Source organism: Triticum aestivum, chromosome 7B, assembly GCF_018294505.1.
Source record: "Triticum aestivum cultivar Chinese Spring chromosome 7B, IWGSC CS RefSeq v2.1, whole genome shotgun sequence".
Taxonomy (NCBI): domain Eukaryota; kingdom Viridiplantae; phylum Streptophyta; class Magnoliopsida; order Poales; family Poaceae; genus Triticum; species Triticum aestivum.
In genome coordinates this window covers 533253503-533280980 of record NC_057813.1, presented here as the reverse complement: position 1 = coordinate 533280980, position 27478 = coordinate 533253503, and the positions used below count along the sequence as shown (strand labels likewise).

The 27478-nt window shown below is 50.7% G+C and overlaps 2 protein-coding genes across 2 annotated transcripts; both read right to left on the bottom strand.

Annotated features, from left to right (window-relative positions):
- Positions 1-1413: 1413 nt before the first annotated feature.
- LOC123156975 (plant UBX domain-containing protein 4) lies at positions 1414-6607 on the bottom strand. Its single transcript, XM_044575182.1, has 4 exons — positions 5985-6607; positions 3669-3954; positions 2117-2212; positions 1414-2034 (listed from the first exon to the last, which is right to left on the bottom strand). Exons 1-4 carry the CDS (start codon positions 6548-6550, stop codon positions 1651-1653), a joined length of 1332 nt encoding a protein of 443 aa, XP_044431117.1. The 5' UTR covers positions 6551-6607; the 3' UTR covers positions 1414-1650.
- Positions 6608-19795: 13188 nt separating this feature from the next.
- On the bottom strand, positions 19796-27110 carry LOC123162807 (uncharacterized). The gene is made up of 3 exons (XM_044580568.1): positions 26770-27110; positions 25890-26181; positions 19796-20309 (listed from the first exon to the last, which is right to left on the bottom strand). Exons 2-3 carry the CDS (start codon positions 26161-26163, stop codon positions 20173-20175), a joined length of 411 nt encoding a protein of 136 aa, XP_044436503.1. The 5' UTR covers positions 26164-26181; positions 26770-27110; the 3' UTR covers positions 19796-20172.
- Between the last annotated feature and the right edge of the window lie 368 nt (positions 27111-27478).

The following is a 27478-nucleotide window of genomic DNA, read 5'->3' as shown; positions in this document are numbered from 1 at the left end:
GGGTTGGCCCCTGAATCCAGTGATGTGATGCGATGCGATCTTGTGTTGTTAGTACTAGATTGGAACGGTGACGAGAGCCGGATCGGCGGAGGCAGATGATGATGAACCTACTTGCTGTTGGATGACTCCACCGGTTTGGGTCAGATAATTAGGTGTAGACCTTTTTCATCACTCGATTGGCTCAGTTCAGAAATGAATTTTTGTTGAAAGAGACTACATGTCTAACAGAATTAGCAAAAAAGACCCTTTCCAGATGAAATTGACAAAGAAGACCACCTAAACCGTGGCGGTAGGCGCGCCGGGCGACACATGGCACCTGCCGCCACGGTACGAGGCGGCAGCCCGTGCCGCCACGGCGCCAGGCGGCAAGCCACGGATTACGATGCAACGCTGGCGCGACGGAACGGTGTGCTTGGGTGAGCCCCTGCCGCCTGGGGAGCTGGCGGCAGGCTTGTACCGCTGGACCCGGCCGCCTGGGTGGCTGGCGGCAGGAGCTGCAAGTATATATCCACTGTACAATAGTACTGGTACATAGTGCTGACGACTCCCTCACTTGTCATTTATTAAGATGGAGCGAGCTAATGCAGCGCTACAAGGGCATCACAAATGCCAAGTACCAGGGGACAAATCACGATGATAACCATATCAGGTTAATGAACAAACATATCTAGTCGTGTACAAGCTACAATCGCGCAGGGACAGAAAACGATGAGGGGCAGTCACGTGCGCGGCACAACACATGCCGCCAGCTCCCCAGGCGGCCGGGGCCCACCCCAACACACCGTTCTGTTGCGCCAGTGTTGCACCGTAATCTGTGGCCCGCCGCCTCGCACCGTGGCGGCAGGTGCCACGTGTCGCCCGGCGCGCCTGTCGCCATGTTTCAAGGGTCTTTTTTGCCAATTTTATCCGGAAGGGGTCTTTTTTGTCAATACCGTTGGACAGGTGGTCCCTTTTGACAAAAAATCTTCAGAAATGAGATAGAAGTGAAAAGCAATTATTTGCCTCCGACTTCTCAGCGCAGGAATGTTGTTCCCGAACAAGAAATGATGAGCCAGTGTTGCCAGCATCGGCAAACACTTGCACAGAAAAGTGAGGCCGCCGTGACAGGAAAATGTTACGAACTGGTACTTGTTATACCGTGTTCAGAGGCCGGGAATTTTCTTGTAATAACTCCTGAAACCCCTGGTCAGAAAGAGACACTGCCTGCTAACAACTCACCCCGGTTGCTCGCAAATTGCCATCGGCGTCACCGCGTCAGGACATCGGTTCGATGATAACAACAAAACATGAATAATGGGCATCCGTTGCAGCTACCCTTCCCTGTCCCACACCCGTACCAAAGGGACCGTTAGACACCGAACAAAAGGACTGCCAACAGACGAAACGTGATGCAGACCGGACATGAAGCACAAGTGCAAGCCAAGTATACTTATGCTATAGCAGGATGAATAAGACGGACGGGTACCCAGATCTCGCTGATTTTTACAATCTTAATACCCAAGGGGCGGCTAGTGAAGTGCGGCCATGGAAGGCTCAAAAGCTAGAATCCAAGAGAGCTCAGGGACGGACAAAAGGGCAAGGAAATGTGCACGCTTGGGACGGATGGATGGATGGTGTGTTCGACGACGTGGGGTTAACAGCCCGTCGAGCTTAGACTCTCTGGATGATCACCGAGTTGGCGACGCCGGCTTCCTCGATGGTCTTGGTCGCGTCGTCGAGCGGCTTAGGGGGGAACCCGACCTGCAACGTGTAGTCGCTTGTTTCTCCTGGCCTTGTTGTGTAGATGAACGCCCGCACGTCACTGATCGTGTGGCTTGTGTTGAAGCGCCCAACCACACGGCTGCCGTCGGCAAACCTGATCTGGAGAGAGGTTGACGGCAAAGAATCGTCCACTGTGATAGTCTTGGGTGCGGTAGTGGTCGCAGTGCTAGAAGCAGCAGCCGCAAGAGAGATACCCGAAGGAGCAGAGTTTTCAGAAGGTGCCGCGAGAATTCTCCCCCCTCCTTGAAATGGGGCAGGGCGCTTGACTGGCTCCTGTGTTCAGGTATCGATCATTATTGCGACGGCAACCATTTAAGAAACATATGAAGCGCTACAGAAATTACATGATACTTACAGGACATTTTTCTTCTTTACGGATAAGATTTACGTTCACCTTAGACATCCCATCAGCCGGCGCAAGCTCAGTTGGGCATTCAGACTTCATGATGCTCTAGGGAAACAGAAAAAATCAAAAGATAGATAAGTGGATTACTTGCATTCAATTCAGCACAAGCAGATATAACAACAGCAACATGTGACAGAATAAAAGAACAAATGCATGTTCCACACACTTCATAACATAGCCGAACATAAAGTGTTACGAGTAAGACCAACAGATTCAATCAGGCGATAAGCAACAACAAAGGAGTTCGGACAAAATATACTCCCTCCGTTCCTAAATATAAGTCCTTTTAGAGATTCCAATGCGGACTACATACAGAGCAAAATACATGAATCTACACTCTAAAATACGTCTATATACATCTGAATGTAGTCCGTATTGAAATCTCTAAAAAGACTTGTATATTAGGGAATGGAGGGAGTAGCTGATAAAGCTACCTATTTTTTTCCCTTTGCCTATTTCATCAAGAAATCAGGATGCCTTGATATGCAGAATTATTTTACTCGGCAAGCTACTGCAATACACTGATAACTTGCTACGAAACAAGTTATTGGACAGGAAATATGTGTAACTAATGGCCAAAAAAATTGCCTAACGACTAACACAACCCTGGCTTATGTATGTATTAACTGGGACCATTGCAGAAATAAGAGGAACCAAGAGACACCATCACTGAAGCGAGTTAGTTTCTTGAATACTCACGAATAAGTGTACATTTGTCATTCAAAGTTTGTCCACAAAAGAGTGTACTTCTATCTTTCAAATGCACTTTAAAGTGAAAAAAATGTTTCTCTATCATCGCACGGTAATCAAAACCTATAACATTCACCACATGGTCTCCTCACTTTCTGCATGCACTTGGCTCATTGGGGTGGGGTAATTAAAGAGAAGAGAGATGGTGGCTTGCACTTCCCAATGCATTTTTTACTTCACTCCGTAATCTGTCCTAAAATTTCTATATGTACACTTATTCGTGGACGGAGGGAGTACCAGCTAAAAAATATTACGTCTAACAACATGGAAAGAGGTCACTCAGACACTATTTCAATTAGCTAAATGCTCATGCGCTGGTACAGATATATTTTTTGGCTATATATTGTCGGTTGTTTAAACACTTGTGATATAATCCATGAATTTGCACAAAATTAATAAACATTATCTCAAAACATACATTAGTCGAATCAAGCATATGTACATCCTCCATAAAATGGTTGACACCTATGGTGATTCCTAATAACTTTTAAGCGGTGAATGGACCGCTGCCAACTCAGATCTTTATGAGTAAAAGATTAACCATTATTATGCTATATTGCACACATAATCATCAGCATGTAATGGCAAAAGGTTCAAGACAGAACTATCACTCCATGTTGTAAACAGAAGGGTGAACATAAAGCATTATAAAAGTAAAAGAAATAGCAAAAAGCATATATCAATTCACGAGACAGATATAACAACCAGTAGTGCATATACACTCAGTTGCACACATCAGAGTTCTTTTTACCTCTAAAAAGGCTGCATGCTCTGGGTCGTTGAAACTTCTGAGTGGACCGTCGTCTACTGTGAACCCATCACTCCAGAAGTAGATGTTGTGAACAATTTCCTCTGGTGGCTGTGGTGTGTCAGGCTGTACAGTTTCACCTGTTAGAAGTCTGCTAGTCCCAGGAAAGCTCCTTGAACTAGAAGATTGCCGGCGAGCTGGGCCTTGCTTAGCTCCCTTCCTCTTAGCTTGCTTAAAAACCTCATCCGCAACATTTTTGCGTTTGGATCGATCTCTAACAACCATTCCACTGAACAAAGTAATATGAAGCCTATTAAAAATATAGAAGTAGAAAGGCTGCACAGCATACAATTTATAAGAGCCTTCACTGCACATCATCTATGGATCTAACTATGATCTTTATCATGTTATCACTGATACAATGATATCTAAATGTGTATGACACCCAAGGCCAATCAGTCAGGACTAACTTCCTGGTAAGTTCAAGGAAGAGGAAGTGGCAAGCTATTCCAAGAAGTGACCAAGTCAGGCCAATTTAAATCTCCATGTAATCACATTTTACATAACATCATGGCAGAAGATATAAAAATAAATATTTAATTCTTAGTTTGAGACAGTTCTTTTGGGTGGTTCCTAGATTTTTAAGGGCCCTGGATGCATTCTTGCCTATGTTTTCTGTAGGTTTGGGATAAAGCCTAGAATGTAATCCATACTAATCACCACAAAAAATGAGCAGGTAAAACCACGATCCATGCCTGCTGAGAAGTGGCCTCCAAGTAGTCGAAGAATAGTTTGTTGCAGAAGATATATTTATGAACAGAAGAACATGTGAAATCGAAGGTGTTTTTCTAAACATGGAATCAATTTTAAGTTTCCATCTAGTTACCAGCATTAACCAGCCTGGAATCAACCTGGTTCCACTAGATTCTATAAATTGGCTGATGAATAATCACCACGAATAAGTCCAAGCCCATGTCGTTTTTTCATTCCATATGCCTTTGCTAACATATGATAAAACACTGAAATTATGGCCATAGGGATTATGCCTAACCAAAACCCATCAGAAATAACCCAAATTTAGTTGAACATGCCAAATCAACAATAAGAAACAAAATAACTAGGTAACCAACAAGTTTACCAATTACTAGAGCTCACGCATATTCTCGCATCCTTGCCAACTAGCTGACCCCATAACAATATCCAGAGATTCATCTCTGATAATAAAAAAAACAGGGCAATCGTTTCTAACTCTCCATGTTAAGATTTCCTTCTTAATTACACAAACTTCTTACTATCACAACTTTATGAACATATCATATTACGGATAACCAGTTCTCAGTACTGGAAAGTAGCCTAGTAAGTTATATCAGATATCCAAGAACTTTTTGTCCATGGTGCTAAGTAAGATTTCTATAGCACTTCTATAATAAGAACAGACAGGTAAATTTAAGGACTACAGCTGTACCAGAAAGTCACACCAGCAATTGTAAAACGTAAGTTGCTCGCAACTAAAATACCCAAATGCTGGATAACTCTACCAACTAAATTGATCCACACACAATCCTCACAAAGGATTTAAACTTATTGGTATGCTGTAAAGATACAGGAAAATTTTAAAGAGTTTTGTTGCCAGTGATTGAACTTCGAACTCAAATCACAAGTCTAGAGAAACGCTACCTTGACAAACACAAACCAGTAATGCCATATCAATATACACAAACCCGTACTCTATGCAGGGACACTGCATAAGTATTGCAAAGATTGCAAACATAGATCAGCAATTTGTGGCTACTAATACTCCCTCCGTCCAAAAATACTTGTCATCAAAATGGACAAAAAAGGATGCATCTAGAACTAAAATGCATCTAGATACATCCCTTTTGATTCATTTTGATGACAAGTATTTTCGGACCGAGGGAGTACCAAGGAACAGATAAGGTTGTCTAGAAGAACAACATTTAACTCTCATGCCATCCCAACGATTTGGCGTTCACACAGATTCCATTATTGTATCTATACAAGACCTAGGGCCCCAGGCATTCGCCAAAATAATGTTAGCAGAACCGAACGCTATCCATAAATTCACAAGAGTATGGATACTAATAATGAGTAAACGTGAAAGCACCCAGCAATTTTAGCACGTTTAGTTAGCTCCCTCTCACCACAAATCCAGCGGCCCCTCAATTCGCAGCGACCCCCCTGGATCACAAAATTAGGCCAAAAACAACGCAACCTAAAACCCTAGAAATGAGTTGCCTCTGCGATCTAGCTAGAAATGAAGCAAGCATCGCAAAACCCTGGGATGCAGGTAGCACTGACCTCCTCTCGCCGCCGGTGTACAACTCAGGGGGTGGCGCCCACTCGTCGTCGTCGTCGTCCTCGTCTTCGTCCGACCCCGCGCGCCCCTTGCCACCTCCGAGATCGGAGAGCGTCCTCACAGTCCCCCTCCCACTCGCACCCCCGCTCCCGCCCCGCGCTTGGTGGCTCCTCTTCTGCCTCTTCGCGGGCCTCCTCCTCCGCTCATCTGCCGCCGCAGACGCGGCGGCGAGGGCGGCATCCTCGTCGTCGTCCTCGTCGCCGCCGCCCACGTAGTCCTCGTCGCCCTCATCCTTGTCGCCGACGCCCAAGTAGTCCTCGTCCTCGGAGTCCGCGCCATCGACAGCGGCTGGGACGGGTGGCGGGGGCTGGGGTGCCGGATCGGGGCCATCGGCGTCGACCTCCGTGTTGTCGTAGAAGGAGCGAACGGCGGCCTCGAGGGCCCAGTTGTGGCCCTCGAGAAAGAAGGCCGCCTCGTCGGGGGTCGCCGAGGTGACGGCGCAGAACGACTCCACCAGAGACTGCGCCTCCGCGGCCGGCGGCGCGTGGGTGGCATCTCCGGCGGCCATCTCGGCTGCGGCGGCCGTGTGTCTGGCTTGGAAGGCTTTGGGAGGAAGCCTTCTCGTCTCGTTTGCCTCTCCCTTTTGACCGCGTCTGGCCATTTGGGCCGTCACGCCGCGATGGGCTACCGACTTCGAGATTTTCTGTTTGGGCTTTGAGTTTGGAGAAGCTGTTGTTTGTTTAGCCCGTTAGTATCTTGAATTTTGTTGGCAGACACAACTTTTAGTCCCACCTCGCCTTATTTAGTTCGCATACACGGGAATAAAAGGACTGCTCTTGCAACACTGTCGCTGGGTTTGTCGCGTTAGCCTGTCACCCAAGCTCATTTGTGGGGGAGCAGAAGTTAGTCACAGATCTTGCTGGGCCTTGTGGCTCGGGGGCCTGTTACCCAAGAACATTTGTGGGGGAGCAATAAGTAATCTGTGCACTAACTTTTTAATATTCTACTATATACTCCCTCCTTCCCAAAATATAAGGCACGGTTTGACTTTTCTGGTCTTCGTCGCACAACTTTGACTATATTTTTTATGTATTATATGTCTATAAAATTATTATACATACATATGAAATAAAATTGCTTTGCAAGACAAATACAACAATGTCATTTATACATGTTCAATCCATATACTTTCATATATATTAGTGGTCAAAGTTGTGCATCAAAGACCGTAAAAAGTCAATCGCGCCTTATATTTTGGGAAGGAGGGAGTACATTTTAATTGAATTTTTTATGATTTACTAAAGCATATCTAGATGTGCACTAGGTATTGCCCTTCTCTTTTCAAAACATGGACTTTCGATATAATTTTTATCTATTAAGCATGTTTTTTTCTTTACAAAGCATCTCTAATTTTTATGTTGCCCTCTAGCAAGATAAATATTAACTTTAATTATCATTATAATGTAGAATCAAATTTCTGCATGATGGTTTTCTTATCACGACGGTGATTTATCATGTGCAGGACGAACAGATCCATCAAATTAAGAAAGGACGAGCAATTTAGGCATCTTGTTTAACCTCGACGCTTTAAGTTATTAGGTTCCATGTTTCTCGCTTGCTTGATATAGCATGGAGCTTTAAATATGGAGAACCTAGTGAGTGATGCACTATATTGATTTGACTTGTGATGCTTCGATGTGGCATATATAAAGGATTTTTGGTCCCAGATGTGTGTCATGCAATTCAGTTTACGCTCGATATGGATTACAACACATTTGCCTTGTTACCTATTGCTCGAGACTGCTAGGGCAACTCCAGATTTTGGAAATGCTCACCATCATATAAGCATGAGTATTTCTTTTAAAACTACACTTCGTAAAAATATAAAAAATAGCCCATTTTATGTAGTTTCACAATCAATTCGTCAATAAAATACAGAACTATGCATTTAGGATTCCGACAAAACATGAGTGGCTCACTTGTTATTGATGCAATAATGTATAGATGATGATCCACAAATGTACGGGGTCATAACACAAATTTATTCATTCAACACAAAAGAGCCAAAGAGTATTTAAAAACTACAGCAGTTAGCAATTGAGTTGTCAATTAAACCACACATGAAACAAATGCTTGTTTGAAAGAATTATTACTACCGATGACAATACGGTTGTCGGCGTTTTGGAACGGGGTCCCTTGACTTGCCTGCCTGCGGCCTGCGGCGTGGCTCAAGGGACGGCCCAGCATGGCCCATCTTCATCAGCACGAGCTCAAGACCCTCGCGAGGGGCCAAGCCTCGCGGGGTGGACGACAGGAAGCTTCCTCAGGCACGGCCTCGTCAGGCTGGCTCGCGAGGAGGCGGAGAGATCAAGGCGGGGTACCTCACGAGGTGCCCATGACGCAAGCCATGACGACCAAGGGCGCCAGGCGGGCGCCAGCCCGCACAGTGTCCTCCTTTCCTCTTTGGTGCAAAGGGAGCAAGCGCATGCGAGAGCATCAAGCAAAGGCATCCGTTTCGGTGCAACAAGACCAAGACCGTCGCAACGGCAAGAAGGAAGTCATTGTAGAGCCCAAGCCGGCGTCACTACCAGAGCCTTTGACAGGCGGGGACCAACTTTAGTCAAGATAAGTGTACTAGATATTCCCTTTCAAAATGGCCAATTGTTGGCGCCCTTCGCGCTCAATATTTGGGAAGAGTCCTAGGGCCTTTGCCTATAAATAGGACTAGCTACCCACAAGATAGGGGGGAGGATCATCACGTTGAAACCAGCAGAGAGAGAGAGAGCGACTGAACTCCCCTAGCAGTTCATCGCACCAGCCAAGAACAGACCCTCGCGAGGCTGTTCTTTCTTATATTGTTCATCATCAGCCCCTGAGGCAATCCACACACCATAAACTAGAGTAGGGTATTACACCACAATGGTGGCCCGAACTAGTATAAACCCTGTGTCTCTTGTGTTGTTCCTTTCATAGCTTAGACCCTAGCGAGGCGGCGAGGTGCAGGTAGGTAGAGGGCGAGATCTCCGCGCGCACCCCAGTGTTCGAACCTAGAGGGTCTGCCGGAACCCGAAATCCGACATTTGGCGCGCCAGGTAGGGGTGCGCCGGAGCTTTCCCTTCTGCCGACCCGCTCTTCGACGACACCGCGGCTCACCCTGCGATGAGCAGCGCGCCGCCCGCTCCGGTCACCAGTGCTAGCGCAGGGGCCAAGGGGCCCCGAGCCTTGGCCCTAGCCTTGCGACAGGTGCGGTGGCCGGACAAGTTCAAGCCAGCGGCGCCGCCGCACTACAATGGCACAACTGATCCACTGGCCTTCCTGCTGGTGTACGAGGAGGCCATCCTCGGGGCAGCAGGAGACGACGGGGCCATGGCTAACTGGCTTCTCATGGCCCTCACCGATGCCCCGCGCATGTGGCTGCTCCACCTGCCGGCGGCTTCTGTGGCCTCTTGGGAAGAGCTGCGCAACCTCTTCCTCGCCCAGCACGCTTTGCCGGCGCCCCCGGTCGTCGCGGCCCTCCTGGGCGGCTCGCAGGCGCCACCTTCAGGCCGCCGCGTCAAGCCATTCGTCCGCCAGGTCGGTGGTACTTCCACGCGGCAGGGGCTTCCTCAGGTCGGTCGGCGCCCAAGGCCGATTTGGCCTTCAGCTTGGAGGACCACCCCTCCAACTCAGCCTGCTCGGGCGCGCTCCCGATGCTGTGCACCCCCACCATCTGCCAGGTGGCCGTCACCAGGACTCTCATCGACGGCGGCGTGGGCCTCAGTGTGCTCTCGATTGAAGCCTTTAGCCTCCTTCACATACCACCGGAGCGGCTTCAGCCCAGCCGGCCCTTCTTAGGCGTCGGGGGCGGGTCATCCAGCTCCCTGGGGCAGATCCGTCTCCCGGTAACCTTCGGCACCTACGACAATTTCCGCACGGAGCTAATCGACTTCGACATCGCCCCCATCGGCCTCCCATACAACGCCATCCTCGGCTACCCAACGCTGGCCTGATTCATGGCTGCGACTCACCCGGCGTACAACCTCATGAAAATGCCCGGGAGCAGCGGCGTCCTCACCGTGTCCGGAGACACCTGGGATGCATTGCGAGTGCTCAAGCTCGCCTTCAAGGCGGTGGTGGCGGCACAGCCTACTGACTCGGACGCCCCTGAGCCCAAGGGGGCTGCGCCGGCCAAGAAGAAGCAGTTGTTCACCCAAGACAAGGCAGAAACTAAGCAGATACTGGTCGACGAGGATGGATCCACTGACGCCACCTTCACCATAGGCGCCAACCTCGAGCCCGAGCAGGAGGAGGCCCTGGTCAAGTTCCTGCGCGCGAACAAGAAGGTATTCGCATGGGAGCCCGATCAGCTGGCGGGGATCCCTAGAGGCGTAATCGAGCACCACCTCAATGTGTGCCCCAATGTCCGCCCCGTGAAGCAGAAGGCAAGGCGGCAGTCCACGGAAAAGCAGGCTTTCATCGTCCAAGAGACCCGCAAGTTGGAAGCTGCAGGGGTCATTCGCGAGGTCCGATACCCGGATTGGTTGGCCAACCCAGTCGTCGTGCCAAAGAAAGGGGGGAAGGAACGTATGTGTGTCGACTTCACCAACCTCAACAAAGTCTGCCCGCAAGATCCGTTTCCGCTCCCCCGCATCGATCAGATCGTCGATTCCACCACCGAGTGCGACCTGTTATGTTTCTTTGATGCCTTCTCTGGGTATCACCAGATCAAGATGGAGGTAGAAGATGTGGAAAAAACAGCTTTCCTGACCCCGTGTGGGGTGTACTGCTACACATGCATGCCGTTCGGGCTGCGCCACGCAGGGGCGACCTTTCAGCGGCTGATGCACATCACCTTGGGCCCGCAGCTCGGTAAGAATGTTGAGGCTTACGTCGATGATATTGTGGTGAAGTCTCGCGAGGCCAAGACCCTGATACAAGACCTAGAGGAAACCTTCGCAAGCCTCAACGTTGTGAGTCTGCGGCTCAACCCAGAGAAGTGTGTGTTTGGGGTCCCCTCAGGCAAGCTCTTGGGCTTCCTCGTATCCCACCGAGGCATCGAAGCTAACCCAGAAAAGGTCAAGGCGGTCGAGGACATGAGCCCGCCAAAGGCCCTTAGAGAAATGCAGAAGCTCACTGGGCGCGTGACAACACTAGGATGCTTCATCTCCAAGTTGGGGGAGCGAGCGCTGCCTTTCTTCCAGCTGATGAAGAAAAAGGGACCCTTTGAATGGACTGAAGAGGCCGACAAGGCGTTCCAAGATCTCAAGAGGTACCTAACCAGCCCTCCGGTAATGGTGGCCCCGCACCCTCAGGAACCCCTGGTGCTCTACCTTGCAGCCACTCCCTACTCCGCCAGCGTAGCCCTGGTGGCGGTTAGGGAGGAGCGTCGGACCAAAGCCGCGGCAGCTGCCCGGATCGAGGCGAAGCATGATCAAGGAAGACCCACAGAGACCACTACCACAGCCAAGAAGGATCAGCCGCCGCAGGGGAACGCACTCGGGACAGCGGAGACCCCTCCCCCTAGCGACTAGCCGCTGGAGGCTCCCCTGTCTCAGGAGGCGCCACGGTCTCCGGAGGGCGCTATCGATACCAGCATTCCCAACCTCGTTGAACACCTTGTGTACTTCGTCAGCACAGTGTTGCGGGACGCAAGGGCGCGGTACCCCATGCCTCAGAAACTCCTCCTCGCGCTATTGGTGGCCTCGCGCAAGCTGCGGCATTATTTTTAGGGCCACCCCATCAAGGTTGTCTCAGCGTACCCTTTGGAAAGGGTGCTCAGGAGCCTTAACTCAGTTGGAAGAGTCGCTGAGTGGAACATTGAACTGCAAGCGTTTCAGCTCGAATTCAGCACAACCAGAGTCATCAAGGGGGCCGCCTTGGCGGATTTCGTGGCAGAGTGGACGGAGGCGCCGGGCCTCAAGGCTGATGAGGATCGATCCCTCTCCCCGGGAAGCGAGGCGCCAGACGGTTGGGTCGTGTACTTCGACGGGGCGTTCTCCAGGCACGGCGCGGGGGCTGGTGTGGTGATTATATCTCCTACTCAAGACAAGCTCTATTACGCCGTGCAGCTCTATTTCCAGCACGGAGAAAAGGTCTCCAGCAACATAGTAGAATATGAAGGCCTAATAGCAGGCCTGAAGGCCGCGGCTGCCCTAGGAGTGAAGCGCCTTACCATCAAGGGCGATTCACAACTCCTCATCAACTTCTCCAACAAAGTATACGAGCCGAGGGATGAGCACATGGAAGCCTACCTTGCGGAGGTCCGCAGGATGGAGAAGCAGTTCTGGGGGCTAGAGTTGCAGCATGTGCCCTGTGGCACCAATCAGGAGGCTGACGACATCGCCAAATGAGCATCCAGGCGGCTACCTCAGGAGCCTGGCGTCTTCGAGGAGCGGCTCTTCAAGCCCTCGGCCACGCCATCACTGACAAGCGCGGTGCAGCCTCGGGAGGAGCTCCCCCAGCCGCCAGCCTCGGGAGCCCCGGTCTGTGGCCCGGCCTCAGGGGCGCGTTTGCTCTTGACGATGGAGCCTCAGGAGGGGTGCTGGATCACGGAGCTCCGGAGCTATTTGACGCAAGGGACCTTGCCAGAGAAGGAGGAGGAAGCGAAGCGTGTGGTGTGGCAAGCCACAACATACTGCATCAGGGATGGAGAGCTCTACCGAAGGCGACCGAATGACGTGTCCTTGCGCTACATCTCCAGGGAGCAAGGGAAGGAACTGTTGGCGGATATACACGGTGGAGACTGTGGGCATCATTCATCATCGCGGACCCTCGTTGGCAAGGCATTCCGCAGCGGATTCTATTGGCCCACTACGCTCAATGATGTCGTCGAACTGGTGAAGGCTTGCGAGGCCTGCCAATTCCATGCCAAGCAGATCCATCAGCCGGCGGGAGGTCTGCAAACTATACCCCTCTCGTGGCCATTCGCAGTCTGGGGGCTATCGCTACCTCTACGTCGCCGTGGACAAGTTCACCAAGTGGGCTGAAGTGAAAGCCGTCCGCACCATCCCCGCGGGTTCTGCGGTCAAGTTCATCAAGGGCATCGTGAGCCGGTTCGGGGTGCCAAACCGCATCATCACCGACAACGGTTCACAATTCACCAGTAACCTCTTCAAAACATACTGTGCTAACTTTGGAACGCAGATATGCTACGCTTTAGTGGCGCATCCTCGGAGCAACGGCCAGGCCGAGCGGGCCAACGCGGAGGTCCTGAGAGGCCTCAAGACCAGAACATTCAAGAAGAAGCTGGAGGCCTGCGGCCGAGGTTGGTACGACGAGCTTCAGTCCGTGTTGTGGTCCATCCGCACGACCGCGACCAAGCCAACTGGCGAGACCCCATTCTTCCTGGTCTATGGAGCTGAAGCGGTCCTCCCTCACGAGGTCAGACGTCGTTCTGCGCGGGTCCTAGCGTTCGACGAGGCGCAGCAGGACGCCATGCGGGGGACGGACCTCGTGCTGGGGGAGGAGCGTCGTCGGGAAGCCGCGCTCCGAGTGGCAAGATACCAACAAGCACTGCGGCGATACCACTGCCGCAACATCAGCCCCAGGACTCTCGAGGTAGGGGACCTCGTGCTCAGGCGGATTCTCTCCAGGGAGGGACTGCATAAGCTCTCTCCCATGTGGGAGGGCCCGTTCAAGGTTGTTCATGTTTCCAGGCCCGGCTCCGCGCGCTTGGAGACTCAGGAGGGGTACCCGTCCAGAACGCGTGTAACATTCAGCACCTCCGGAGGTTTTACCCCTAAAAAGGCCCAGAGCCTGTGAAGAAGGCGAACGTCTGTTTAGCTGTCGCGTTTTGGAAAAGGCCCAGAGCCTGTAAAGAAGGCGAACGCCTGTGAAGCTGTCGCATTTTGGAAAAGGCCCAAAGCCTGTAAAGAAGGTGAACGCCTGTGAAGCTGTTGCATTTTGGAAAAGGCCCAGAGCCTGTGAAGAAGGCAAACGCCTGTGAAGTTTATCTTTCCGAGAAAGGCCCGGAGCCTGTGAAGAAGGCAAATGCCTATGAAGATTATCTTTCCAAGAAAGCCCGGAGCCTGTGAAGAAGGCCAATGTCTGTGAAGCTCGCAGCCCGTGACACTCTCACGTAATAATGAGTTGGGGTTGTACACGCCCCGGAGTCTCAGGAGCGCCGGCCTCAGGCCCTGGGGCTCCCTCCCACGCCCAGTGGCAGCACTTAGCTCCGCGCTGGTGAGAAGACGTCAAAGACTAGATTAGGTGCCGGACGCGGCTTTTCTCATTTGCTTTCTGCAGTTGGCTTGTTCATCCCCATTCGAGGTTTTATTGAAGTTGTTGTCGTCTTTGGCTTGTGACTCTTTGCCTTTTTAGCTCTCCTGCCCCGATTTCTCTCGCGCATGTCTCACGAGGGAGCAACGCGGGCACCCTCGCGAGTGTTTTCTGCCCTTATCGTTCGAGGCTTCCCTACCCGGGTCCACTACAGGAGCACCCCTCCAGTCCGTGCCCCACAGGCACCCCGACACGAACACAGGACCTGGGTTGGTCGCCTCCACAGCTGAGGCCGGGAACAACCTCTCCAGACTAACCCTTGCAGGACGTGAAGCGTTCGACGAGGCCTCGGCCTCGGGAAGCAAAGGTCACGACAGCCCCCCCCCCCCGAGCTAAGTAATTTCTGCGCACAGGCGTGCGACACAAAGGCACAATACCGGAATAGCGGAAGCAGTACGATAATTAACAACAATAGTCCAAGCACACCCTCGCGAGGCCCTACACTACTGTCTCTTTGCGCAGGAAAAGGGAAAAGAACAAAACAGGCGCGACTCGCTCGACACCAACTCACGGGGGAGACTCGAACTGCCTCCGGAGCTCAGGAGGACTCTATCTCGCGCTTCACCGAGGCGCGACGGTGGGCAGACCCGCTACCTCCCCCCAGGCAGGCGCGGCGGCGCGGAGGCTGATCGCGGCCACCACTGGAGGAGCCGCTGCCCGAAGAAGAGCCGTCGAAGCTCGATGAACCACGAGAGCCGCCGACCATGCGCGCGCTGTCATCTTCATCATCGCTGGGGCTGGACCCATGGCCGTGGTTGTCGTTCTCAGGGCAGCACCCAGCGCGGCGACCATCTTCCCCGAACACCCTCATGTAGAGGGTGGCATCGCCGTCGAACTTGAAGTGCAGGGTGCACCACCGGCTCAGACCACACGCACGGGCAAACGTTTGCCAGCCACGGGTCAGGGCCAGGCTCCCGGCTGCAGAGACCTCCAGCGAAGCCCAGGAGGCTCGGCTGCAGCAACCGTCCGCCTGAAGCCAGAGGTCGCCCGGGGCGCCAGCCGGAAGCTCACCTAGGAGGAAGTGAGGAAGTTGGAGCCGGGTGCTGGCCGGTTCCGCCGACCACACAACGAACTCCGGCAGAACCTCTGCCGAGTGGGAGCGCGGCCTAGGGGGTCGTGCGGCCATAGCACGCCCCCCAGCGGCGGCCTACCGCCCGTCACCACGCGGGAGATCACCTCCACGGCCGCAAGGAGCCACCGAGGGAGTCGCAGGGTGTTTGCGGGGACGGCCTCGGCCGCGCTTGAGCGGGGGAGGGCCAGGCCCCACCTGGCGGGCCTTTCCTTTCTCCGCGGCCGAGAACCTCTTTGGCGGAGCCATGAAGAAGAAGGAGAAGCAAGAGGGGATGAACCGGAAGGGCAGGCGCCGTCCCGTACTTATAGCCAGAGGAGGCCAACCACCGGCCTCCACGATCACAGGTAATCATAACCCGCTTTGCATGCATGAACTTGTCAGTTCGTGCAGTTGCCGAGGTGTCGTGGGGGAGCGGAGCCGCCCACGTCCAATCAACCGCCATGCGGTGCCCAAGGCCGCAGGCTGTTAGGGCCCGCGGCGCTTCGCACTTGCCCCTTCGCTTCTCTGCTCAGCCAAGTCCAGGCGCGCCTTGGGCCCGGGGGCTACTGTCGGTGTTCTGGAAACGGGAGTCCCCAGACTTGCCTGCCTGCGGCGTGGCTCAAGGGGCGGCCAGCACGGCCCATCTTCATCAGCACGAGCTCAAGACCCTCGCGAGGGGCCAAGCCTCGTGGGGTGGACGACAGGAAGCTTCCTCAGGCACGGCCTCGTCAGGCTGGCTCACGAGGAGGCGGGAAGATCAAGGCGGGGTACCTCACGAGGTGCCCATGACGCAAGCCATGACGACCAAGGGCGCCAGGCGGGCGCCAGCCCGTGCAGTGTCCTCCTTTCCTCTTTGGTGCAAAGGGAGCAAGTGTAGGCGAGAGCATCAAGCAAAGGCACCCGTTTCGGTGCAACAAGACCAAGACCGTTGCAACGGCAGGAAGGAAGTCATTGTGGAGCCCAAGCTGGCGTCACCACCAGAGCCTTTGACAGGCGAGGACCAACTTTAGTCAGGATAAGTGTACTAGATATTCCCCTTTAAAATGGCCAATTGTTGGCGCCCTTCCCGCTCAATATTTGGGAAGAGGCCTAGGGCCTTTGCCTATAAATAGGACTAGCTACCCACAAGGTAGGGGGGGAGGATCATCACCTTGAAACCAGCAGAGAGAGAGAGCGACTGAACTCCCCTAGCAGTTCATCGCACCAGCCAAGAACAGACCCTCGCGAAGCTGTTCTTCCTTGTATTGTTCATCATCAGCCCCTGAGGCAATCCACACACCACAAACTAGAGTAGGGTATTACACCACAATGGTGGCCGGAACTAGTATAAATACTGTGTCTCTTGTGTTGTTCCTTTCATAGCTTAGACCCTAGCAAGGCGGCGAGGTGCAGGTAGGTAGAGGGCGAGATCTCCGCGCACACCCCAATGTTCGAACCTAGAGGGTCTGCCGGAACCCGAAATCCGACAACGGTGAATGAAGTGGTGTATGTGGCAAAGCAATATCACATTAGCAAAAGTACCCAACAGGTGCCAGGTACTAGTAACTTTAAAGGGAGCAACAACAACATTAAACGCAAGCATATGGATCAATATTTGGTACATTGCATGGATGATTTCTAAACAAAAATGATAATTCACTAGGGTCACACTGGCGAAGAAAAAAGGGCATCAATCGCCTCAAGAGTTGTATCTCGCTTATAGCAAGATATATGCTCTGCTCGCTTAAAGAAACTCCCTCACGCTTCATTTCTGGGCCGACTCATTTAGCAGTTCGCTCATTTCTTTTCCTCGCTTGCTTGGGACGATCATTGTACCGGTTTTTGTTAGGTTTCCCGTGGTTGTATTTTTCTGTTTTCTTTACCTTCTCACCGTTTTCTATGTTTCTTTTTTCGGGTCTAACTGTTTTTCTTTCTTTTGTTTTCTAAAATTTCTTCCTTTTTCTTCGTTTCTTTTCTCGGTTTCCACGGGCTTCCTTTTTTAAATTTTTTTCACCGGTTGTTTTTCTTCTTCTTTTTTTCTTTGTTTTCTTTCTTGGTTTTTGACGTTTCCATTGTTTTCATTGGTTTCTTTGATTTTTTTTGTTTTATTTGCTTATTTTTCGGCTTTCATTAGTTTTCCTTTTTTTTCATTGTCTCTTTCTCGGTTTTTATTGGTTATTTCTTTGTTCAGCACATATCTACGTTTTTCCAGTAGACAAAGTACATTTTCAGTGTAGACGTGAAACATTTTGTTGATACACGTTGAATATTTTTGAATACACGATGTATGTTTTTTAAAATATAAGTTTTAGTTTTAAAATACATGGTCAACATTTTTCAAATAACTTGTAAATATTTTTAGTAGCAACAAATGTTTTTTTTCACACATAATGTACGTTTCATATACACCAGGAACATTTTTATATACATGTTTAATATTTTGTAAAGATGCAACTAACATTTTTTAAAATATACGATGTTTGATGTCTACTTTTATTTCATGTCTGTTGAACATTTTTATTGTACATCAGAAACATTTTTTATACACATTTAACATTTGTTGAATACATGATAAAACATTTTCTCATACACACAGCTTTTTAATACATTTTCATTACATGACAAACATTTTTTATATATACATTTAACAATTATTTAATGCTTGAATTACGTCTTTGAAATACTTTATTAACATTTTTTAAATGCTTGATTGACATTTTTTAATACACGGTCATCTTTTTAAATACACATTGTATATTATTTATATACATGATAAACACTTTTTCTGTACGTATTTAACATTTTTCAAATGCTTGATTAACAATTTTAAAAATAATTGACAAAAATTTTGCTTGTAACGTATATTTTTTAGAATATTTGGGAGTATAAAAAGCAAAACAAATGAAGGGGGGGGGGGGGGGGGGGGTTCTGGTTCTGGCCTAGTGTCTCGCGGTCGATTTCGGGCGAGGCTGCATTACATTTCGTTAGCAGGTATTGAGATTCCAAGTAGGAACCTCAATGTTTCATTCCAAACACAGTAACCAACACGGACGGCTCACCTACTGTGCCTACTAGTACTTCTCTTGCTCCATGTCCTATACCACAAGACACAAGTTTTTTTGGTTTTGTTTCGGCCTGGTTTTGTTCTTCTTCTTTTTAATTTTTTCCTTTTATCTTTCTCTTTCATTTTTCATTTTATTTTCTATTTATAAGATTTGCTAACTTTTTTAAAAAATCCTGAACTATTTCTTCAATTCGTGAACTTTTCTCAAATGCATATATGTTTTCCAAATTCAGAAACTCTTTTCAATTTTCATGAACTTCTTTCAAAATCTGCAAAGTTTTCTTGAATTTATGATTTTTTTAATTAAAAAACTCTGATTTTTTTCCATTTTTCATGAACTCTTCCAAAATTTTTGAACTTTTGTGAATTCGTGACCTTATTTTCAAATGTCATGAACTTTTTCAAATCCACACACTTTTTAAAAAATAGGTGAACTTTTTTCAGATTTCTGATTTTTTAATTCACAAACTTTCTTTCCATTAGTGAACTTATTTTTCAAAATTCATGATCTTTTTTCAAATTTATCACTTTATAAAATTAGTGAACTTTTTTCTGAATTCGCTTACATTTTTCAAAACCTATGCCTTTTTAAAATGTCATGAGTTTTTTTTTGAAATTCATGATTTTTAATCAAATTTCATGTTTTTTTCAAATTCATATAATTTATAAAAAAATATTTTTTTGTCAAATCCATAAACTTTTCTTGAATTTGTGAACTTTTATTCATAATTTTTTAAAACTTCATAGATTTTAAAACCGCTGGCCATGTGGTACAGTGAATAAAAACCGTTGGCCATGTGGTACAGTAGATAGAAACCGCTGGACATGTAGGACTATTTTCTTTTCTTTTTGAGGCTGCGACAAGTAATTCAGGACAAAGGGAGTAGTTCACTAGATCATGCTGTGGAAGGTCGTACTGTAGGTAATAACGGAAAAACCAAAAACTTGATAAAGCGAGCAGGAAGTGGCCGTATTGGGCTGCGGCCTGCGAACAAAGCTGGCAAGCGTCAGCTATCTTTTTCGGCACCTAAAGCGCTGCATAGGAGCTCTCAAACGGGACATGGGCGCGCCGCGCGCCCATCAATCGCAACGAGGACACATCATACAGAAAGAACCACATGCAGATACTGGAAAGTGGGCCAACCCAGATCATCACTTTGAGTGAGCTTTGGTTCTTTTTTTAACACAAAGAATGAATTTTATTAACTTAAAAATGAAGCATCAAGTGGATACGAAGTTACAAACACAATAAGCATGGGCACAGGTCTGACCTCCGCATTAGATGCACACTGGAGACACCAATGCGCACACACAAAAAAACTACCATTAGATGTACCACCCTCACCTGCATTGAAATGCCTCGACTATTATACATGTACTGAATATGAAATACCATCTCATATCCCATAGAATTCATACCGAAATACGGAGCACAAAACATTTTCTTCACGAGAACAGCCGGTAGAACCAAAATTAAGGAAAGAATTTTCTTTTTTTGACACACCTGCTCTACAACTGATGCTGGCTTACAAGTTACAACCCGAGATTATAAACCTGCAATGCCAAGCGTCACGCACGCACGCACGAGGCTCTAAAGCACTTATCTAAACCTGTACATACACCTTACATCCACGAGCAATCAACCCATAATAATTTACACGACCATCACACAGAATCGCTGCTAGCAACATACAAGTGCACACCACTCACGTGCCACCCGCGCGCACACAGAGAAAACCCTATTCCTTCTCTTTTCACAAGGATCAAACGGGCGACAGCAAAAAAACATGGAACGGAATCGAACCACCTGGCTGGGAAGGACGATGACATTCCTTGACGTTCACGAGAAGCCGACTGTTTTCCCCAGCAGCCACAGGAAGAGCGTCCACTCGAGCATGAATATCGTGTGGAGGTACGGCAGGTCCAGCGTGAATCTGAACACGGTGATGCCGGCCTTGTTGTTCTCCAGGTATGTCACTGCAACAGCGTTTTTCATCAGCCCCAAGAACATCTCATGGAAATTCAATGTGTTACGACCCAGCCTACAGCCCCTACCGCACCAGCCCACACCAGCGGTCAGGCCCAAGAGAGGAACAGACGAGCCCGCAAGCCCAGCAAGCGGTACGGAGGCCCAGAATGGACGACCTAGCTACTTAAGCTAGCGAGGGCACTAATCAGAGGCAGGCAGAGAGAAGACACTAAGACACTGGCGGCGGCGGCTCTCACTCCCGATCCCCTTTTCTCCTTGTAACTCATGAACCCTAGACAAATCCTTCCCATTCCTCTGTAATTCGACCGTGATTGCGTCAAGTTATCTAGTGGGATCGTAACATTTGGTATTAGCAGCCTTTCCTCCCCACCACCTACACCCTGGCCGGTCGATTTCCTTAGACCAAATCCGCCGCGGCAAGACCACCGCCATGGAGGAGACCAACAAAGCCCTGGCCAATCTGACGGCGGCGATCAACGGCATATCGTCCCAGATCGGCGAGATCCACCCCATCGTCCTCGAGCTCCAAGGGTGGCGACCAGCTGTCGAGCGCTCGGTGGAAGACTTGCGCCTGGAGGTGGGCGAGCTGCGTCAACTGCTCAAGGAGGTGCGGCCAGAAACCGCGGCGGTGCTAGATCCGGCACCAGCGGCGGCCACGGAGCTGGTGCCTCCGATCCGCCTCACGGACCTGCCTCCACTTCTTCCGTCGACAGCAGCACCTCCGCTCATGGCTGCTCCGATCGCGGACGTGCGTCTGCATCAACCAAGCGAGCGCCACTGGCCTCGCAGTGGCGACGGCCACGGGCCCGCTGGCCACAGCAGGACGCAAGATCACCGGGGGATGTCGCCGGGGGAACAGACCCCGCGGGCGCCTCCGATCACGGGTATGGCCGATTTCCACCCCTTTGCTGCTGAAAGTTCGTTTATGGGAGAGCGTCAGTTTGGATTCAGCCGCTTTCCACCTCCCCCACGTTTTGATTTTCCTTTGTTCGATGGTGATGGTCCACGAGCATGGCGTTTGAAGTGTGAGGCATATTTCAGAGTCTGTACACTTAGTCCTGATACTTGGGTGAGTTGTGCCGCGATGTATTTCATCGATGGGGCATTGTCTTGGTTGCAGTCCACCAAGGCGCACCTAATCTATACAGATTGGGGTGCGTTTGCAGAGGCAGTTTGTGCACAGTTTGGGAGAGAGGAATTCCAGTCTCTGTTGCGACAATTCAATCGCCTGCAACAGAGTGGTTCCGTGACTGAATATGCAGAGAAGTTCACCCAGTTTATGCACAATTTAGTGGCCCATCATGAATCATGGGAGCCATCTTATTTTATCACACATTTTATTGATGGGTTACAGAAAGATATACGTGCTGCTGTAGTTTTACATCGACCCAAGACTCTTGATACTGCCGTCGACCTTGCTTGTTTACAGGAGGAAGTGCTGGAAGCTCTGCGCAGAGAAGACAAGCGGGAGGATCGTCGGCACTCGGCACCGGCTGCCTTCCGAGGAGTGCCACGCATGGCCCTCCCTCTACCACCGCCACCAGCAGCTGCACCGACCAAGTCCGTGCTACCAGTGGAGGGGCGCAGCGCGGATCGTCGCGCACTGGAAGCGTCGCACCCTCAACCAACAGAAGACAAGATCGCAGCCCTCCGTGCGTACCGACGCGCCCGCGGGCTCTGTTTCACCTGTGGCGAGCGCTGGGGGCGCGATCATCGCTGTGGGCCGACTGTCCAGTTGCATGTGGTTGGGGAGCTTCTCTCCATGATGCACAGCGAATCAGTGGATATCGGTGAGCCAAGCACGCGTGAAGACGCAGGCAGCGAGCGGAGCGCGGACTGCTACGTCATCTCCAAGGAGGCACTCGACGGAGGGGAATCCCCCACCACCATGCGTCTCCACGGGTGGGTGCAAGGGCGCGAGGTCTTGATGCTCGTCGACTCGGGCTCATCTCACAGTTTCATCTGCGAGTCGCTCGCCACACAACTGCAAGGCGTGGTCAAGGCCAAACACCCTCTGATGGTGCGCGTGGCCAACGGAGGCGTCATGCGATGTGACCGGGAGCTGCCGGCGTGCCCATGGCAAACCCACGGGGTCACCTTCGACACCAACCTTAAGGTGCTTCCGTTGGGTTGCTACGACGTAATCCTGGGAATCGACTGGCTTGCTCAACATAGCCCAATGAAGGTGCATTGGCTCGAGAAGACGATGGACTTTGACTACAAGGGCGACACGATCCATCTCCAGGGTGCTCGAGCGGATATCAGCCAGTGCCACCAGCTATCAAGCGACGAGCTCACTGAGTTGTTGCAGCGCTCGGGTGTCGCGCGCATGGTTCAGTTGTATGCTGCAGAGCAAGGGGAGCCAATTATCACTAAAGTGCCGGTGCCTGCTGAAGTGGAGGCCCTGATCAGCGAGTTTGGACACCTGTTTGAAGAACCTAAGGGACTACCACCACAACGCTCTTTCGATCACACAATTCCTCTCCTGCCCGGGGCGAAACCAGTCAACATGCGCCCGTATCGATACAACCCGGCCCAGAAAGATGAGATTGAGAAACAGGTTGCAGACATGCTTGCTCAAGGTATCATCGCGCCCAGCTCCAGCCCCTTTGCTTCACCAGTGCTGCTAGTTCAGAAGAAGGACTTGTCGTGGCGCTTCTGCGTGGACTACCGACAACTCAATGCGGTGACAGTTAAGAACCGCTACCCTCTACCTGTCATTGACGAGCTACTGGACGAGCTGGCTGGTTCCACGCTGTTCACTAGTCTGGATCTCCGGGCCGGATACCATCAGATTCGTATGAAGCCCGAAGATGAACACAAGACTGCTTTCAAGACCCACCATGGCCACTTCGAGTTCAAGGTCTTGGCATACGGCCTCACGGGGGGACCGACGACTTTCCAAGGAGGAATGAACATAGTGTTGGCTCCAGTAAACCGCAAGGGAGTACTGGACTTTATTGACGACATTCTAGTGCATAGCGCTACCCTGAAGCAACACTGTGAGGGGCTGAGGGAAGTGTTCCAGCTACTCGACAAGCACCAGCTGAAGATCAAGATGAGCAAATGCACCTTTGCCAGGCCAAGCCTGCTATACTTGGGGCATGAAATCAGTGGAGATGGAGTCCGAACTGACCAGAAAAACATTGCTGCAGTAGCAAAATGGCCAACACCAACCACCGTCAAGGAGGTACGCGGTTTCCTTGGCCTCGCAGGGTATTATCGCAAGTTCGTGAGGAACTTTGGCATCACCGGCCGCCCACTAACAGACCTGCTAAAGAAGAACACAGTATTTCGATGGACTGAGTTGGAGGAAGCAGCTTTCCAGGAACTTAAAGGAGCACTGATAACCGCTCCCGTGTTAGCACTGCCGGATTTCACGGTCCAATTTGAGCTGGAAACAGATGCGTCGGACAAAGGCATCGGCGCCGTCCTGAAACAGGGCAAGCACCCGGTGGCTTTCTTGAGCAAGTCTTTGGGTCCACGAAACAACGCTTTGTCCACATATGAGAAGGAAGGACTAGCGATCCTCTTGGCGGTCGAGCATTGGCGACAGTACTTACAAAACGATGAGTTCCTGATCCATACTGATCAACGAAGCTTAGTGCACCTAGAGGACCAGCGGTTGGCGACACCTTGGCAGCAAAAAATCATGTCCAAGCTCCTCGGCCTGCGCTACCGCATTGTCTACAAAAGAGGTGTGGATAATCGCGTGGCAGATGCCTTATCCAGACGCCCAGGGCCACCGCAAGGAGATCTTGCATCGATCACAGTAACAGTGCCGGCGTGGTTGGAATCAGTTCAGCAGGGGTACAGTGAAGATCCTATGGCACAAAGATGGTTGACTCGTCTAGCTACAGGGGCAACCAACAAGGACGGCTTCACTTTGGACTCGGGCATCATCAGGCAGCACGGACGGGTATGGTTAGGTAACAATGTGGCTGTTCAGAAACAGGTGTTATCAGCCTTGCATACGAGTGCGATCGGAGGGCATTCTGGTTTCAACGTCACATACAAGCGAGTGCGGCGGTTGTTCACTTGGCCAGGGATGAAACAACATGTCAAACTGTTTGTTGAAGACTGCCAGATTTGCAAGCAAGCCAAGCCGGAACGAATCAGGTACCCGGGGCTCCTAGAACCCTTACCCGTGCCTACACAAGCCTGGGAGGTCATCACTATGGATTTTGTTGAAGGTTTGCCACAATCAGCCAGATACAACAGTATATTGGTGGTAGTAGACAAGTTCTCACGACTAGCCCATTTCATTCCGCTGTCGCACCCATTCACTGCATTCCAGGTGGCTCAGGCTTTCGTCAACAACATCTACAAGCTTCACGGGTTGCCAGCAGCGATTGTATCAGACCGAGACCCTATCTTCACAAGCATCATGTGGAAGGAGCTGTTCTGTCTGACGCACACTGAACTGCGCATGAGCACGGCTCGCCACCCGCAGACGGATGGGCAGTCATAGCGAGTCAACCAATGCCTAGAGACCTACTTGAGGTGTTTCGTCCATGCTTGCCCAACCAAGTGGTCCCAATGGCTGCCTCTCGCTGAGTTCTGGTACAATACCTCACCACACTCTGCTTTGGGGACGTCCCCCTTCGAGGCTCTGTACGGTCACGCACCACGGCACTTTGGCATCGGTGACCCACTGTCCTGCGCTGCACCGGATCTGGAGGATTGGCTGCAAGACCGAGCGCAGATGGAGGCTTTGCTTCGTCAACACCTGCTTCGAGCGCGGCAGCAAATGAAAGACTCTGCAGACAAGAAAAGATCAGTGCGCGTGTTCGCGGTGGATGATTGGGTGTTTCTGAAGATCCAACCCTACATCCAACGGTCGCTGGCCACGAGAGCTAACCAAAAACTTTCCTTCAAGTATTTTGGTCCGTTTCAGGTGGTGCAACGGGTGGGCCAAGTCGCCTACAAGCTTCAACTTCCCGCCGCATGCAGCATTCATCCAGTTTTTCATGTATCGCAACTGCGGCGAGCACTCCCTCCATCAGAGAAGGCGCTGGAGGAGCTACCAGCTGAAGCAGCATCCAGCCCCGAGCCAGTGGAAGTTCTGGGCACTCGTCTCCACCGTCGTGGTAAGAACCAAGTTCAGCAAGTTCTCATTCGCTGGACTGATCAACCAGCGTCCCTGGCGACATGGGAGGACCGTGACGAGCTGCAACACCACTACCCAGAAGCTCCAGCTTGGGGACAAGCTGGTTCTCAAGAAGGGGAGACTGTTACGACCCAGCCTACAGCCCCTACCGCACCAGCCCACACCAGCGGTCAGGCCCAAGAGAGGAACAGACGAGCCCGCAAGCCCAGCAAGCGGTACGGAGGCCCAAAATGGACGACCTAGCTACTTAAGCTAGCGAGGGCACTAATCAGAGGCAGGCAGAGAGAAGACACTGGCGGCGGCGGCTCTCACTCCCGATCCCCTTTTCTCCTTGTAACTCATGAACCCTAGACAAATCCCTCCCATTCCTCTGTAACTCGACCGTGATTGCGTCAAGTTATCTAGTGGGATCGTAACACAATGAAACTTATGATTGCTGTTGATGATTTACACGTACCTAGTGCCTGCCTCTTTTCGAAGGAGATCACGTGTGTGTGAGGCTGGAGGAACTTGGTGTTCTCCAGCATGTCCTCGTCGCCGGTCTCGCGGTCGCTCTCGTCCTCGGGGTACTCTTCCAGCATGGAGTTCTGGTTGGATCCCGGATCTATCTCGTCGTCTGGGACCGGCTCGATGGTGCAGCAGGCGTGCAACTTGGTGGTCTGGCCAGTGAGGGCCCGCGCCTGGTGAGTGATCTTGGCGGCGCTGCTCAGGATTATGATGAGCCCGGACATGAGCACAACTGAACATAGCTGCGGAATTCAACATGAAGATACATGAGGATCAGTATCTGAAAATATTGCTGAGTCTGCACGGCTAACACAATGTAACAACTGTCTAAAAACTCTTAATTATTTGGCCCCTTTTCAGTTCGAAATGCTGAAAGTTTACTGCATATATTTGTTTTGAGTTAAGCTGCTCGTAAGTAGTAGCTTGTCCTAGCATAAATACAGTAGTGCTGCTAAATAGCTGAAGTAACACTGAAACTAGAACTTGTAATGATCTGTTAGATTTGTTTTTTCGATCAACATGGGCTCACCCCCCAGTTCCATTTTCATTGAAATCTACTATTAGATTTGTTAACACAGTATAGGTCGCTGTTTGCGATCATGACAAGATCTGAAAGCTACAGGAGCTCTACACCTTATGTACAATGTTCCAACCTCCTTCAGTTTGTGATTTCAAATTTTCAATAAGCCAATATGACTGATTCATGGCCCTACTTGTACCTTTTCACAAAGATTGCACGCCAATTAGCATTCATAAATGAATGAAGTCCCAGTTTCAGGCCCAGCGACATATCGATGGCCAGCAGAGTGAATCAGGCAATCGAAGCTTACCGCGAGCTCGCCGGTATGGAGGAGGTCGTCGATGGTGTCGTGGCGCGTGGTGAGGAGCACGGAGGCGAACCGGCTGGCGGGGGCTGGGGTGCCGGATCGGGGCCAACGGCGTCGACTTCCGTGTTGTCGTAGAAGGAGCGAACGGCGGCTGGGCCCTCGAGGAAGAAGGCCGCCTTGTCGGGGGTCGCCGAGGTGACGGCGCAGAACGACTCCACCAGAGACTGCGCCTCCGCGGCCGGCGGCACGTGGGTCCGGCGGCCATGTCGGCTGCGGCGGTCGTGTGCCTGGCTTGGAAGGCTTTGGGAGGAAGCCTTCTCTTCCCGGCCGTGTGTCGTTTGGGCCGTCGCGCCGCGAGATTCTTTATTTGGGCTTTGAGTTTGGAGAAGCTGTATGCTGTTGTTTGTTTAGGCCGTTTAGGTCCTTGAATTTGTTCGCAGACACAACTTTTAGTCCCACCTCGCCCTGTTTAGTTTACGCAGACCACAATAAAAGGACAACTCTTACTTCTCTATCGCTGGGCTTTGTCGCGTTAGCCTGTCACCCAAGCTCATTTGTGGGGGAGCAAAAGTTAGTCACAGATCTTGCTGGGCCTTGTGGCTCGGGGGCCTGTTACCCAAGAACATTTGTGGGGGAGCAAGAATCAATCTGTGACCTAACTTTTTAATATTCTATGCTAGACATTTTAATGTGATTTTTAATTGTTTTAATA